Source organism: Chelonoidis abingdonii, chromosome 8, assembly GCF_003597395.2.
Source record: "Chelonoidis abingdonii isolate Lonesome George chromosome 8, CheloAbing_2.0, whole genome shotgun sequence".
NCBI classification, from domain to species: Eukaryota; Metazoa; Chordata; order Testudines; family Testudinidae; genus Chelonoidis; species Chelonoidis abingdonii.
The window spans coordinates 25,020,215-25,037,884 of NC_133776.1; the positions used below are offsets into that span (position 1 = coordinate 25,020,215).

Here is a 17,670-nt window from a genome sequence, read left to right on the forward strand (position 1 = left end):
ATTTCTAGTCTGATTTTGTCTAACCTCAGCTTCTGACCATTAAATGTGATTATGCTCTTTTTTTGGCTAGATTGAAGAGCTACTATCAGGAATCATGGAACTACTTGTACACCATGATCAAAGTCACTCCTTAACCTTCTCTTAGATAAGCTAAACACATGAAGTCTCTCATTATGAAGCGGGTTTTCCAGACCTCAAATTATTCTTGTAGTTCTTTTTTGTACCTTTTCCAATTTTTCAACATGCTCTATGAGATGTGGACATCAGAACTTGACACTCACTAATATATGTATTTTAAACATAGAGACAATGCCATCTCCCTACTCCTACTTGATATTGCCCTGCTTATCTACCTGAGGATCATGTTCTCTCTCTCTCTCTTAGGGCTTGGCTACACTCACACTTTACAGCGCTGCAACTTTCGTGCTCAGGGGTGTGAAAAAACACCCCCCTGAGCGCTGTAAAGCGTCAGTGTAATCAGGGCAGCAGCGCTGGGAGCGCGGATCCCGGTGCTGCACGCTACACCCGTAAAGGATGTGGTTTACGTGCAGCGCTGGGAGAGCTCTCTCCCAGCGCTGCCGCTTTGACCACACTCACACTTCGCAGCGCTGCCGTGGCAGCGCTTTGAAATTCTAAGTGTAGCCATACTGTTAGTTACAGCATCGGACTGGGAGCTCATATGCAGATGGTTACGTACCATAATCCCTAAATCCTTTTCAGTTTAACTGCCTTCCTGGATACTATCTCCCCTCTTGTAACTATGGCCAGCTTTTTTTTTTTGTTTGTTTGTTTGTTTTTTGTTCCTACATATATGACCTGGCACTTGGCTGTGTTGAAATGTGTGTTGTTACAATAAGCTGGTTTTATCAAGCAGTCCAAATTGGTCTGCGTAATTGACTAGTCCTATCATTATGTACTCCACCAGTTTTTGTGTCGTCTGCAAATTTTACCATCAATGATTTTATATTTTCTTCCAGATCGTTGCTAAAGATACCAAATGGCATTGAGCCAAGAACAGATCCCTACGGGGCCTCACTAGAAACATCTCATAGGATAAGGATTCCTCATTTACATTTTAAGATCTATAAGTTAGCCAGTTTAATGTGGGCTACACTGATTTTGAAGACAGCTAATGTTTTAAAATTAGAATGTCACACAGTACTAAGTCAAATATAGAATGTCAGCGGTTACCTTTACCAATCAAACTTGTAATCCCATAAAAGAAAAGATATCAAGTTTGCTAGACAAGACCTATTTCCCATAAAATACTTAGTCTTGCCTTAAGTGCAGAGGACTGGACCAGAAGACCTCTCAATGTCCCTTCCAGTCCTACAATTCAATGATTCTATGAAATCATGTTGATTTGCATTAATTATGCTACCATTCTTTCATTCTTTATGGACGGCATCCCATAACAGCCTTTCTATAATTTTGCCCAGGATCTGTGTTAATTAAATATGTCAGTTAAACTATGTGTCATCTTATTTATCCCATTTAAGTTTTGGCATATTACCTTTTTTTTCAGTCCTCAAGAACTTCCTTAATGTTCCAAAATTTGTTTAAAAGTCAACATTATTCGTTCAGAGAGCTTCTCGGACAATTCTTGTAATGACTTGCAACCAAGAGTATCTTGATCCTGCATTTAAAAAAGGTTCAGATTTTGGGATCTGGGCATAATAAATGTTCAAGTCAACTATGAACCAACAATCATATGCATAAGCACAACATTATTTAAATAATTTGACCCAAACATTTTTTTAAACATGAATATTTACTAACATAAATAAACAGAGTTTTATAACAAAAGGATGGGAAAATATTTACAATTTTCACATACATAATGAAACAGCAAGTGCACAACTTGTCATGTCAGGATTTCTTCTTTTTTATTTTTTTAAGTCCTCTTCCAAGCCACTAACTTTAATCAGTTCTGCAAAGTCCATATTTTTTCACAAAAACTACTACAAAATGTCAGATAAAAGTTCGTTATCATTAATAATTTAGCAGCATGGAGGATTTTCAAATGGAGACAGTGTTACTAACTTCTTCATACTGAACAACAAAATAAGGGTAGCTCTGGTCATCGTTAAAAATGACAAAGATCTGAGGTTCAAAGTAATTGTCCACACAAGAGTCATAAAGGTCACTGGTGATGCTGCCAGGGTTCACAGGTGGCGGTCTTCTCATAGTATGATTGCCCACTGTGTATCTTCCTGTTAGTACTTTAGCCAAAAACATGTAATGAACTCCTTTGGGTGACCTTTTGGAAAAGTTATGAGAGTAGCTCGCCTTCCTGGCAAAGTAACTGCCTTGTCCAAACATGGTGGCATGCTTCCCACAGACTCGTGGATCAAAGTTGTGCTTGCAGATTCCATCCACTACATCCTGAGAGGTACCATGGAACAGGTGCCTTTCATTCATTATTCTGTCAAGCCCTGTCATTTTTTTAGACATATATTCCCTTTTCCTGGAATAGAAAAAGAAAAAAGATGAATTTTCAGTGCAGCTCTATGGATAAAAAGTTCTCCACATATTAGTGTTATCATCTTGAATGTTAGAACTGCAAAAGGGAAAATAAGAACATTTCTTCAATATGTCAAAATGTAGCATATAACCTTATTTCCTGAACATTTGTGTGTAAGATGTATACTGATGTTTATTTTTCAAGCAAAATTATTCAACTTACAGCTGTTGCTTTTTTTTTTCCCCCTTAAAGAAGAGATTTGATGAAGTTTATATATTCTGCTTAACAATCAGATTACATTTCATGGCCAACACCATCATTTCTTTTTTATTTCAGAAGAGAAGTTTTCCAACATGATAAAAGAAGACTATTTATATGGACTCACCTTTTATATTTCTCCCAGAGAAACTGGTTTTGCACTCTTTGTATTTTCAAAATTCTATATTTGGTCTCTGGCACAGTCTTGTGAAACAGATTGTAAATGGTTCTGTAGCTTTTATCTTCTTTAGAAACAGGCACTTGGATGAAGTCCTGAGCTGGATCCATACTAATCCAAGTTTCAGGATAAAGGTTTGGAGAGGTAATAGCAGTCGGAGATAAGACTTGTGAAGAGGCTGGTTCGGCTGATGTAGAAGGTATTGGAGGATTGCCACCCAGAGTCCTAGTTTGGGAAAGAGAGAGTTTGCATTTAAAAAAAAAAAAAAAAAAAAAAAAAAAAATTATAAATAAAGACTTTCAAACTACAATTATTTAGTTACCAAGGTTCAGACTAGATGTTCACAATGGCCCTTCTGACCTTAGTCTATGAGATTCTCTTAAACTATTGCTGCTTTATGGCTATAAAGTAATGCAGTAAGTTATATAGCTCAAATTCTTGTTTAAAAAGAGCATGCCAAACATCTTATCTGTTTAGTCCCTAGTCCTGCATCCATTCAAACCAACGTCAAAACCCTCATAAGCTTGCCTGAGTACAGAATCAGTTCACTAAGGGGGAAAAAATCTCAGTGCAAACACCACTGGTGGAAACCGATTATCATAGTAATTAGTAAGGCTTCTAATCTGCAGAGAAACTTAGAATGAGTTGCTCCATGGGTCAGTGGCAGATAATTGTTTCTAAATCTCTCCTACAGATAGAACGCTACCAAATAGAAGTGGAATTATTTTACAAACTTTCTGTGATTCATTAACCATTTCTGTTGAACAAGCAACATACAAAATAAGAACAAAAGAACATTTTGAAACTCCCTTTGAACACCTTTCAAGAAGAAAAGGCATGCATGATTTATGATCCTGGATAAATAATGGGTAAACATAAGTAATACCACAAAAGATAGCTGAATTTCAGTGTTGCGTATTATTGCTCTAATGTCCTGAGGAAAGCTCTCTAGAATTAGTTGCTTTTACTTGCATATCTGCATTTGTTTATTTTCATGCCTTGAACCAGCCTCTGTTGCTGAGAGTGCTGCCAGGTAAGAGGTGACACATAGGAGGGAGGAGCAATGCTGCTGTCTGTAAAGGCCATGGCAGCAAAGGACCATTCAAGCCAGAGGGAGAAAAACTGTAAGTGTTGGCTACATGTACATTTGGTTGGATTATTAAAATGCACAAAAATAAATAGAGGGTGAAATTCTGGCCCTGCTGAAGTCAATGGGAATTTTGCCAGTGATTTCAGTGGAGCCAAGATTTCACCCATAGTGAATAATTCCAGTTCTGAAGCATGTTTCATGCTTGTGGGCAGTACATTTAAGACTGGCTAACTTTAGAAAACAAGCAGTTTCTGGCTTATATTCACCTGATTAGGGACCTGAAGCTGGAAGCCTTATTCAACTGAATTATGCTTGCTTAGTTGAGTAGTCCCATGGTCGAATAAGGCTGTGCAGAGTCAGGTTCTATGAGCTTAAAAATCTGAGGGCCAGAACTTCACCTATTTACATCATCTGTAGCTCCACTGAATAGAATCAATGCAGCTATGTCAGTTTGCATGAGCTAAGCACTTGACCTCAACTCATTTTACAGTTGCCAGACTCAGGCATTGGGGAAGCAGGAAGGAAGGAAGTTGATATGGACACTTTCCTCTGATTCCAGGGCCAAGCCTTGGCACAGGTGATCAGTAAAGAGTAGTCATGAGTAAGCAATACCACTTGGCCAAGGTCAAATTATGAAATTGCCAATCTCCGACTCAGACTCTGACACGCAAGGTACAGCTGAGTATCTAATCCCAAGCAATGGAGCTCATATTAAGCACACCCTTTAAATTACTAGGTCACTTTTATTTTACAAAAAACTTATCACTACTGAAACAGGAAAAATCTATGTGCTCTGGCTAGGAGAAAAGACAGACGTGAGAACATTCTGTTTATCAATTGGCTCCATTAGAGGTGAGTTGAATATTGTCTACATCTCAGGCCAAATCCTGTTTGCCTTCCTTATATAAATAGTAGACTTTAGGTCAGTGAAACTCACTGGATGGGAAGGACAAGCAAGATTTAGCTCCCTATGCCATCTTTGTAAAAAAAAGTTTACTATGGCACTATGTGTATCTAAGAATTTGCTGAAGGCAAATATGCAGCCAATTTCCTTTGGTTAAAGTGTGGTTCTAGTTGAAAAGTGCGTAAACTGGCAATTTCTTACTCAGTCTACTCTCTGTATATTCAGAGACTCTTTACTGACTAAGTTATATTCTCCCTGCTTTTCACAGCAGAGCCAACACAACTATGGGAGCTGGATTCTATTCTTGTTCATGCATCATCAGCAGAATTGTCAATTAAGTTCTGATTGCAGAATCTTTATTGTTGGTGATGTGTAAACTAGAAAGAATGCAATATGACTTTCTGATTAAAGGCTGAACTTACAGGGCTAAAAAATAGTTAGAAAAATCTATTTTTAAAAAAAACCTATCAGATTTGATTTGGGTCTCTGAGAAACAACAGTGATCCCTGAAACACCATTTTTAACCAGATACTTTTCAAAGTAGAACTATGCTTAAATTTATCTCCTTATATAGTTCTTATCTGTTCTACAATGCTGAAAAGTAGAACCACTAGCCAAATTCTGATCTCAGTTACAGCCCTATTAAAAACACAACTCTTCCATTGACTTCAACTCTGGATTTATTTATACCAGTTTAACTGAGCTCAGAATTTGGCCCACTATGTTCATTAATAGCTTACAGGAAACCCAGAGAATGGATTTTAAATGTACCTTCCTAATGATTTTGTAGTAATTGTTTGTGATATTACAATGGGGTTGGTTGGTTGTTTTTTTGCTGGAAGGAAAAAAAAGAGTCAGTGAGTAACAAAGTTACAGCAGAACCTCATTAATTCATGCTAGTGATTGGAAGACCTTGTGCAAATCAACAAATGTTACAGATTAGAGCGTAAACAAGCAAACAACAAAATCATTAAGGATATTTCATCACTTAATGTACTTTGTTCCTTTATTTCGACAAGTGTAAATTAATTGTAAGCATTTATAATATATGAAAAATCATTAAAAAGTCAACAATTGTCAACCATTATCAGACATTTATCACAACTCTTACATTAAGTATCCTATTCTCTCTCTTATTTTAGAGAGAGGAAAAAAGGGGCAATCACTGTTTGTAACTGGTGGCAAATGTTGACTTTTCAATGGCAGCCCCTGTACTTGATAGTGAACTAATGAAGTACTATAGAATATTTTGTAAAGTAATGAACTCTGAATACTAAGATCCCTCCTACAGCACACTGCTGTCTTTCACTCATAAGTGATGTGAGATAATTGGTTTATTTGTGAAAAGTCTCAGGGGTACTGCATTAAGAACTACGGAGGTTTATGACAGGACAGTGGAAATTTCACTATGAGTCTACTAAAGTCACTGGGAGTTGCAGATTTCCAGCACCTTTCATGATCAGACCCTTAAACTATAGTAAAACAGACACTCAGCAAAATATCAGTTGGATATGAAGGAAAACACCTCACGTCTTTATTTTCTCCCTAAGATTAGAAGCAGCAGTATTATAGCTAGAAGTCCCTGTTTTTATCTATTTACTCCTTTTCCAATATCATTTTATAGTTCCTGTTTTTCCCCTCACCAGACTATAACTGAAAATATTTCCAACAATTACTTGTTCAAGGCCCTGAACAAATTAACTTTCACCTCACAATTATGATGTTATAACACTTTAGCAAGCTAATGAGCATTCTAGGCCTAATACAGCAGTTAAATCTTCTTTGACTGGCCCAGCATGACAAGCTGCCAGTCAGACTAATGACTTCCACCCCTTTGCTAAGAGGACAATATGTTCCTAACTACTGGACTCTGACAATGTTTCCAGCTGTGCTGGTGAGATCACAAAAATGGCATTTTTATGAGTTCTAATCAAAAAGGACTACAATGCAACACTTTTCTCATTTGGCCTTTGGGTGAACAAGTTCACCCCCAATGCAGAGATGATAAAACAAGGCATGTTTTATCTCTAATTGTTCTTGAAAATGATAAAGTGTTTTTAAACATTTGTTTTTTATGAAGCCCAGAACTGATGGCTTGGTGATCACTAAAGAGAGTGAGAAGCAGAAATATGGACAACAGTTTGGCAAGTTTCAAGTACATCTGTACGTCTCATGTTCAGAAGCCCAACATGGGTACATCTGTAAATTATATCCTTTTAAAAAGAAAAAAAAGCCAGCCAGCATCCCCTAGTGAGAAGGATGTTATTCATCCTGCAAGGTGTTAAGTGCATAGATGGCAGAATTGTGAAAGCCTTGGCTGGTATGATTCTCTACATAAGCTGGGAGCCTGGGGACAGGAAGGTACTCAGCCACAGGAGGGCCATGACGGATTGGGGTGAACGTTAGCTTCATATGAATATGGATACAGTGTGTCTGGAGTTCAGATACACACTCAGATGTTCGTCCAAACTGCTGGAGGTCCCAAGCTCCTACATCCCACAACAGGCTTTCCCTCGTGACAGCAGGCCGGTCCTCCCCACCTTTCATCCACTCTCAGAACCAGGGGCCAAGTGTTCCCTTTCACTTCTTGCCTCAACCCCTCCTGCTTGCATTAGAATTCACGGAATAGCTGAGGCAGAGTGACAAAGGAGGAGCAGTCAGCAAAAGGTTGGTTCTCCATAATACCACCTAGTAGCAGGAAGCTGAGAGCTCCCAGGACAAGCCAGTAGAAATACAGAAACTATATTGTAGTATCCAACATTGCTGATATTATGGTGACATTTCTGAAAGTGCTGACTTCTTGAAGCACTGGAGTTCTACTATTTCACGGTTTGCAGCATGCACTAGATAGAAGTACAAGAGTGATCCCATTTAGGTAGCTAATCAACAACACAAACTGCTACCAGAAATCAGTGTCTCTCTTCCAAATAAGACACTGCCTGAACAGAAAGGATCCAAGGGTTGGGGAGTGGAAGGCTTCTTATGCCTTCTACCAAATGTGTGCACCTGTGTAGAGTTGCGCACTATTGAAGGTTAGATTTTGAGTACAGGCTAGAAATCATATTCAAGGGGAGAAAATGGCTACTCATGGGTGCAGTAAGTTAAATATAGAGCCAGTTTCTTCCTATCACATCCCCTACATTTTGTGGCCAGCACTTTCCAGCTATTTGCTGGTATGCTTTACTTCACTCAGGCAGAACTCCCAGTGATTTCAGTGATTGGGGACTTCAAAGATTTGTGCTCAGCTACAGTAGGGTTGTGCCCTGTAGGCATTCACTCCTAAAGTGCCAGGCCAGAAAAGGCCATTAAGCGTTGGCATGCCATTTCCCTGCTCCATTGGTCATGGAACACAATCCTCCATGATCAATCAATCAATATGTTTCAGAGAGAGGCTTGAACTTAAACCTCAGCTTCAAACATTTGGAAACATAATGCACATTGAGCTCAGGAATTCACAGCTCAGGCTGATTCCTGTTGTGGGACAATGGAGGGTCATTTCAGAATTGGCACTTAACTGCAGTATAGTGCTATAATTGAGATATTTTGCTACTGTTATTACTTAAGTTACTTTTCAGTGAACATCTCCAGTACATGCCCAAGGAAATCTACACTGTGCATGAGAAAGTCAGAGAAAAGAACTTTATGCCTGATACTAGAGTTATTCTTTGCTTCTACTTCTAAACTGCTGAGCAGTGTTGCTGTGAGCTGTTAAATATTTGCAGAGTTTCACCACAGAGATGGTTGCACTCAACTGTGTGTGGGGTGAAGTGATTCTGCTACATGTTTATAAATCTACTGGTAAAGTTTTCAAAGCTTTGGGATCTTTCTAAGTGAAAAATCTATGGTCCTGGTTCAGGAAAGCACATAAGCACATATTTAATGCCAAGCTTATGCTTAAGCACCTTTCCTCTATAAGAATGCTTTACTAAATCAGGGCCCATATTTATACATAAAAAATAAGCATCACTAATTCAGAAATCCTACTAGACTGAGTACCAAAGCACTTGATTTGAGTTCAGGGGCCTGCAGTAAATAATACTGGACAATACCTATTATTTTTAGATTTTCCTAGCCAGTAAGGAAAAATTCCCTCTGTCATGTCTTAAAGAAGGAAAGTAACCATTGTTGAAGGACCTTTGAAAAGTCCCCTTTCACAGTAAAAAGTTTTCAACCCCTCACCCCACCAGGATACCTACTGTAAGAATGGCATCAGCACAATACATGAGCGAAGAAGGGGTCTCCTCTTGATTTCTCTTCGGAAACATGCATTTTGTTGGAAGCCATCTTTGATGTTCAAGATATACTGATTGTGCCAGGTAACAAACCGGACCTCTTTCAGACCCCGACAGTTGGCTTCTTCTATCAATCGTACAACAGGCTGTTTGAGAAAGAAAGAAAGAAAACTAAGTTATGGTAACTTAATGCAAAAGAACTAACGCTGCTTCTATGTTCAACTGTTTTTGTAAAGTGTTTTTAATAATATAACAGTTCAACTACCCAGCTAAAAGGTTAAATGGGGTATTTGTCTAATCACGTAAACCTCAAACATCTGCTTCAGAAGCACTAATAAAATGGAGAATTATATTTAATATGATTTACATATTCATTTTATTCATTTGCATTTAGATTGTTCTACATTCAAGGATTTCAGAATGCTTGACAAATATAAAATAAGTCTCACTATACTCCTGTGAGAGTGAGAAATAATAGCATCCACATTTTACAGATGGATAAACTGAGGCACAGAAGAGTTAAGTGATTTGCTGAAGCTCATACAGCAAGTCACTGGCAAAGATGAGAATTGAACACAGGAATCCCAGCATTAAACCATTCATCTGCCTTCCCAAAAGTGAGTTTTCAGAACAATGAACTGATCAAAATGAAAAGTTTTCTCCTTTAAGGATAAGTCTCTATAACATATTCTCTCATACCTTAAAATCAATTGTTAAGGGATTAGCCACGCTGCCCTGAAACTAGCATCTGTTAAATTTGCTCTTAAATTTGATAGTACCTATTAGTCAGCTTCCACATTTAAAATGTTATCACAGGTCACTTGTGGAACAAAAGTTCAGCAGAGCATAGTTCTCATTTTATTGCTGTCTCTGCTGGCTGTATGCAATATTGATTCTATTCAACAGTCATCCTGATGTTTAAGTAATTTTCTACATTTCTGTGTCTGTTTCTAAAGGAGGAATTGGAGACTAATGCACAGAAATATTATACATCTTTATGTAACAAAGTGCAATAGTGTTCTCATGATTCTGGTGATGCACTTGGAACTAACTAGTTTCATTCTTTGATACCAGTGGATTTTGGAAACATTGCTCCCTGAGCCAATAGACTCTCAAAAAGAGGAAAGCATTACAGAGATTTAGTGGTTTTGTTTTACTAAAACTCTTCTTGTGGTTTTCTGCTTCTGTGTTTTTACAGAAAAAAGTCTAAGCCAGGTACAAGCTGAAAATAAATCTAATCCTATAGGACCAGCCCGTACTCAGCATCTCTGCAGGTATACAAGGAGAAAAGGGCACACAGGAGGGAGTAGTCTTTGTTGTCTGAATGGGTGCTCTGCTTCTGCTTGCTGGGGAACTCTGAGAAGGATTCTGCCTCACTGGCACTCCCTCTTGGCACTCCAACCTGGGGCAATGTGGCTCCACACTGCCCCAGTGCAGGTACCCCTATGGCAAGATTAAGCCCAGCAGATGAAATTCAATATCCTGCCCCAGTTCACTAAGACTAAGTAAATGAGTTTGAGCAGGGGAACTATGTGGAGATTGGGGCTGGGCAGAACTAAAATACACTGCTAACCTATAGGTAGGGGTTACGTAGTCACACAGCTGCTATTCCAACCTCTTCACTAGACTAGTTGATGAAGCCAATGGGAAGCACCTTCACAACACTTTGGTCAATGAAATCAGGCCAACGACAGAACCACTGGCCAAGTCCCTGTTCCTTCCCTGCCCCAGCCCAGAGCCTCTGCACTTGCAGAAGGACTGCGGTGTTCTGCGGTCCTGGAAGCTTTCTATGGCCATACGATTTAAGGTGAATTTTGACAAAAGAGAAACAAAATCTTTGCTGTGTTATACATCAGTAGATTCGCAGTGCAGACGAAAACTATTCAGCCCCCTGCAAATGAGGAGTACTGGCCCCCTGAGAAAGAACACATCAAATATTATACAGATTACACTTGTTTTGGGCAAAGAGATCAAGAAGGAGTGATACTCACTCCACCTGAGCAGGTGTTTCCAATACAATTTTGGTCCAAAACAGGTTTATGGAAAGTTTCAGATACCTCTGAGTACTCTCTCCAGCCAAAATGGTCCCTGCAGAAGTATTTCCAGACTGTGTAGTAGTTGGAATTGGAACTGGTGCAGGATTGTGTGGACAGCCTCCGCATTTGGTCAAACTCAATGGTTTCATACAAGTTCATAACATTCAGATCTACCAAAAACTCATGTCCCCTGGAAAGAAGAAGAAAAAAAGAATTTTCAATCCATCCAAGGACACCGGGGGGAGGGGGGGGGTTGGAAACAATGCTATTACAACGTGTCTCAATTGCTTATCCACTACTAGCAAGCTAAACTAAGGTGGAACTCTGAGCACTCAGAGTCAAATTCTGTACTCATACCTCAATTAACCGCATGGACTTCAGCAGGGCTGCTTGGGATGTAAGCGGACACAATTTGGGCCTGCCTATTTATAGCCAGATTATGGCAAAACATGGCTCTGTACAGCATGGAGCTGTACCATCTTGGGGCTGTGGGTAAGGGGTCAGGGAGTTCCAGAACTCCAGGTTGTGTATCTACTATTCCATATCTTAGGATGCTGCAGGATGTTTCACTCTCTCTGGCTGGCCAGTGAGGAGGAAAAGCAATGGAGCCACAATACCACTTTCTCTCCACCCCCTTTGCAGAAAGTGTTAAAAGGGGTTTGTCACTGCACTCACCCTCCTATTATAGGGACCACCAGCTCCGTGCTTAGAGAATAGAAGAGGGGAAGGCTCCTAGTTCTTCTTCCAACAAACACAGACTATGGGCAATCTAACCCTTAATATATCAATTAGGACACTGGTGAGGAAATATTGTATAAGCACTGAAAGAAAAGAAACCTTTCTAGTACAGAGACATTTGTTCATTCTAGACGAGTTATGGAAAGATCAATATATGCATCCTTGACATTTGTAGCATACTATCAAGCAAATACATTATACAACCCTGTTTGATGAAGCAGCCAAATAGTATTCAAAAGGTTATTCTTGTGAAAGTTAGTGCTTCAGGGAAGAAGCGGAAATGTAAATGTCTCCAGATGAGGAGCATCTGCTGCTAATCCACAGGAGAGTTCAATTATCTTTCATCACATGTGCAGCAGAAAAGAACTGGCATAATATGAAAAGAGAAACTGATTTCACTATTATGAAGATTAGCCAGAGAAATATCTGCTTTTTGTTCTGCTAGCTGTATTGCTGCTACAAAAATCAACACTTCCACATGCAACTTTTATATAAAAGTAATTTGGTGCTTTCGGAAGTATAATGAGAGAAAATTGATATTACCTATCAAGAGTAAGGGCCTATAATCTTTACCTCAAGGAAAAATATATGGCTGTTATGCTGATGTAGGAGTCATGTTTAAATGTGGCATCAGTATGGTTCAGCAAAAATGGCTTCTAACACAAGTTGACCAACAATTATTGAGGGAGATAACCAATGTTTTACAGAATGTTTTGTTCTAAACAAACAATCCCCACTGGCCAGCCAAACTGTTCAAAACCAGTTTCAGAGGAACAGCAAAGATGGTCTTGACCCTCAAAGTTTTGAATTGATCCAATCTAAACATCTCTCTCTAATCTGAGGGTGTTTGGATTTGTGTTCAAAAAGGCTATTCATATGAAGTCTTTAAGTCCCATCTCCAGCTGAAGGTGCATGTACACAGATCCCAAGCACAGTTCCTAAGCCACTAGAGACAGGGTATAGGGGAGTTTTCTTGCGAGACTATAGAATAGGGCCTAAGCAGTGGTTTATGAAATTATGAACTTCACCTCATTGATAATAGCCTTCAAAGACCTTAAAATATTCCATTATCCTTGATGAATGTGTTACGGTTTATTTACAAAAAATATTTATGACTCACATGTGAATAGCTTTATTTACAGTGGTGGGCTAGAATGTTAGACTTTAACTCATGGTGAGAAGCACCTTACTTTGTGCATGAGTGTATCACAACGTAGGGGCTAGGTTGTAAGCTTTTATGGGCAGGGGATGTGTCTTATCTATGTTCTGTAAAGTGCAGTATAAATTTTTACTGAGATACATGGGTGTTTAGTAATACAATAATAGTATTTCTTCTTTGACAATTTGCATATTTTCATAGTTGCTTGAAAAGAGATGTTTATGGGAGCCCCAGCAACATATCACACATTTGTGCATATACTGGACTTTCTGCCTACTGTTTTAAAAATAGGATTCCATTTTCTATAAACTGCCATAAAATTAATTTACAGCAAGTTTCTGTGTTGTCAGCCAATAAATAAATAATAAAACCAGGAAGTTTAAAAACTACTACTTAGTAGCCAACCGAAAAATACTTCAAAGATCAGTGGTTTATTAGCAAATGGGAGCTTAAACCTGGACATTCAAAAGAACGAATGATTCCCCAGGAACACTGATCACAGTGCAAAGAGACAGCTTTGTGGGGATCAAAGCATATGAGGCATACCTATATCTTTCTGTATAAAATAAATGATCAATTTCAGACAGGCCTGCACAAAGCTGCTTGCACAGTATCACTCCACTCTTACAAGAAGAATCAGATTTCTTTAGTAAAATGACTAGAATTAGCATACTGCCCAGCTAATGCTATTGGTTTTCACTTATATGTTATTTACACGCTTTCAGATTTTGATAGTTTTTCACTTAGAGCTAATAACTCAGATGAATGAATCTTTTGAGTATTATCAAATGGCATTTAACCCAATGTAAAGTATTTCTTTTTTGCACTGACTATAGCCAGCAAAAATATGGCGAATATTTGAAACATATATAGTTTGTTTAAAAACTCTGGCATGTTAAACCCCGTAAAAAAAACCCAACCCTGCCACATTTGACACTTGTTATGGCAAAAGTAATGGGTACTTAAACATGGGTTAGTAGCACTTCATTGATTTGCTTGAGAAAGACCGGAGAGACTGCAGCTTCTCACATCACTGCTATTCACCTTGCAATCTGTGGTTTTCTATCAAAGAATCACAAGGAATGGGTCTAAATCCTGAGAGGTGCTGAACACAAGCAACTCTCTTTAAACTCCCAATGGGAGCTGTAAATGCGCAGCACATTTCAGGATTTAATATTATTGTTTCTGTGTTTCATTTGCTGTTAGGCTCCTGAAGTGCTAGACACGTCCCAGACATACAAGAAGGGAGAATGGCGCTTGCTTCCATGAGCTCCCAGTCTAAGGAATTGGCCCAGTTTTATTTGAATGAATAGTTCATAGTATTGTTTTAGATTAGCTCTCCTTGTTCTTCAATATGCTTTTATATAGTCTTTAAAGGACAGGTACGAGAAAAATACTAAATTACATATTTTACAGAACAGTTCCACCAGCTGCTCTCTCCTAAACACACTGGGCCAAATTCACCTCTTTTCTAACATGAAGTTACGCCAGGGATTAATTTGGTCCATTCTATTTCAGAGACATGTGATTCACTGCTGAGAACGTTCAGTCTCACTGCAGCTGTAGAACTGCATAATAGAATGTCTCCATCTGGTAAAAATCCACCTCTTTCATATTTATAAATTGCTACATATAAGGCACATTTTGCAAGTCAATCAATACTGTTATCCAAATGATGTCATGTCATAGCTGTGATTCTAAAAAGATTTCTGTTGAGAAGATAGTATAATGTGCAAAATCATTAGAATAATTAACCATTTGTTCACTACATGTGTTGCCAACATATGAAATTATTACAACCTGAATTTGGATATGAAAAGTAACTAAATCCTGAAAAGGAGGGCTACTTTAGTACTTCCTATGTCGTCTTATCAGTACCTCCTCCTACCCTATGAAATCTTGATACACTAATTAAATCTGATGATCCACAGCATATTTTAATCAATGCATAATGCACAAACACCCACTGATTCAGAAATGTGTCCTCTTATCCAGCATTATTTTAAAGAGTAATAACCTATACTTTAGGAAAGAACAGGATGTACAAACCAAACATTGCATGTAAATGATAAAAATAGGGCTGCCAATTAATCCCAGTTAACTCACGCAATTAACTAAAAAATTAATTGCTATTAATCGCACTTATAACAATAGAATACCAACTGAAATTTATTAAATAATTTTTCGATTTTTTTCTACATTTTCAATATTGATTTCAATTACAACGCAGAATACCTATTATTTATTACAAATATATATGCACTGTACAAATGATAAAAAATATTTTTCAGTTCACCTTGTACAAGTACTGAAGTGCAAACTCTTTATCGTGAAACTGTAACTTACAAATGCAGATTTGTTACATAAACTGCACTCAAAAACAAAAAACAGTGTAAAACTTTAGAGCCCACAAGTCCACTCAGTCCTACTTCTTGGTCAGCCAATTGCTAAGACAAACAAGGTTGGTTACAATTTGCAGAAGATAATGCTGCCTGCTTCTTGTTTACAATGTCACCTGAAAGTGAGAACAGGCCTTTGCATGCACTGCTTTAGCTGGTGTTGCAAGATATTTACATGCCAGATGCACTAAAGATTCATATGCCCCTTCATGCTTCAGCCACCATTCCATGATGATGACTGGTAAAAAAAAATAATGCAACAATTAAATTTGTGACTGTGCTCCTTGGGGGTGGAGGGAAACTGTATGTGTCTTGCTCTGTTTTACCCATATTCTGTATATATTTCATGTTATAGTAGTCTCGGATGATGACTCAGAACATGTTAATTTTAAGAACACTTTCACAGCAGATTTAACAGAGCGCAAAGAAGGTACCGATAAGAGATTTCTAAAAATAGCTACAGCACTCAACCCAAGGTTTAAGAATTTGAAGTGCCGTACAAAATCTGAAAGGGATGAGGTGTGGAGCATGCTTTTAGAAGTCTTAAAAAAGAGCAACACTGATGCAGAAACTACAAAACCCAAACCACCAAAAAAGAAAATCAACCTTCTCTTGGTGGCATCTGACTCATGATGATGAAAATGAACATGCATCAGTCCGCACTGCTTTGGATCGTTATCAAGCAGAACCCATCATCAGCATGGAAGCGTGTCCTCTGGAATGGTAGTTGAAGCATGAAGGGACATATGAATCTTTAGTGCATCTGGCATGTAAATATGTTGCAACAACAGCTACAACAGTGCCATGCAAAGGTCTGTTCTCACTTTCAGGTGACATTGTAAACAAGAAGCAGGCAGCATTATCTCCTGCAGATTGTAACCAACCTTGTTTGTCTGAGTGATTGGCTGACCAAGAAGTAGGACTGAGCGGACCTGTAGGCTCTAAGGTTTTGCATTGTTTAATTTTTGAATGTAGTTTTTTTTTGTACGTAATTCTACATTTGTAAATTCAACTTTCATGATAAAAAGATTGCACTACAGTACTTGTATGAGGTGAATTGAAATATACTAATTTTTTTACAGTGCAAATATTTGTAATAAAAATAAATATAAAGTGAGCACTGTACCCTGTGTATTCTGTTATAACTGAAATTAATATTTGCAAATGTAGTAAACATCCAAAAATATTTAAAATAAATAGTATTCTAAAGTTGTTTAACGGCATGATTAATGACACAATTTTTTAAAGCACTTGACAGCCCTAATAAAAAATAAACAATGATAAGAAAACCAGCACTACTTGTAATAAATACCAGTGTGAACCTGCTGAAATTGAATGCAAGTCAAGAATATATACACTTTCTGGAGTGAAACAAGCACCTTCCTGGTATGCAGTCATTTTGTTCCATAACTATAATCTGTAAACTACTTTATTTGAAAACAGTGCGTGGTATCATGAGGATATCATTTCTGTTGAAAAGCTGAGATATATTATCTGAAGTATTTGCAAGCAGCGTTGTAAACGTGAATTGGTGTGTGTAAAATTTTTCATGACAATATTTATCAGTGTATCTAACTGTAATGTTTACAGTCTGAAAATTTGGTCCTCTGGTGGCTGGCTGCAGCTTAGATGGAATGCAAGAGTCCTCCTATTCTCCACTGTGGCATCCAGGGGCCTTCCCTTAGCACAAGTAGTATAGGCCTATATTTCTGAAGCTAGGCCAGGGTTCCTGAGATCACTCTGCATGGTTGTGTACTACATCCAGTCATTGTGGGTGTTTTGGGAGTTGGTTTTCTTTGTAACATGAATGGGACCTAATTTTTTTATTTATTTGTTTTTAATTTCCTGCATAGCCATGAAAATGGAATCCACTAGCCATTTCCCTCAGAACTTTGCAAAAGGAAAAGTTCAGTGATTTCTTTCAGGATATAGCATAGTAGATTTTTCTTTAAAAAGTCTGAAAATCAAATCTCTCAAATAATGAGTGCTTTAAAATTGACACTTTTTCAATCTATAGATTAAAAAGAGTTAAATTTTCAAAACTGAGTTGTACATTTAAATGCCCACTTCCTAATAATTTTGGTGGGAGCTGGGGGCCCAGGTTGCCTAGACATCTTTGAATATCCCAAAATGTTTGACTTTTTTGAGGTCCCTCTAAACTTTTGACTGTAAAACTTCAAAACTGACATATATTTAAAATCTAGGAAAGAAA

At 38.0% G+C, this 17,670-nt stretch overlaps 1 protein-coding gene across 2 annotated transcripts in view; it reads right to left on the reverse strand.

The window, feature by feature from the left end:
• Window positions 1–809: 809 nt before the first annotated feature.
• The window catches only part of TIPARP (TCDD inducible poly(ADP-ribose) polymerase), a 63,388-nt gene continuing 46,527 nt past the window's right edge, over window positions 810–17,670 (reverse strand). For both annotated transcript variants that reach the window (XM_075068435.1, XM_032805523.2), the window contains 4 exons: window positions 11,184–11,352; window positions 9,091–9,272; window positions 2,850–3,125; window positions 810–2,467 (listed from right to left, as the gene is read on the reverse strand). In XM_075068435.1, coding sequence (XP_074924536.1) covers window positions 2,020–2,467; window positions 2,850–3,125; window positions 9,091–9,272; window positions 11,184–11,352 — 1,075 coding nt within the window. In that variant the 3' untranslated portion in view covers window positions 810–2,019. The remainder of the gene's footprint in view (window positions 2,468–2,849; window positions 3,126–9,090; window positions 9,273–11,183; window positions 11,353–17,670) is intronic.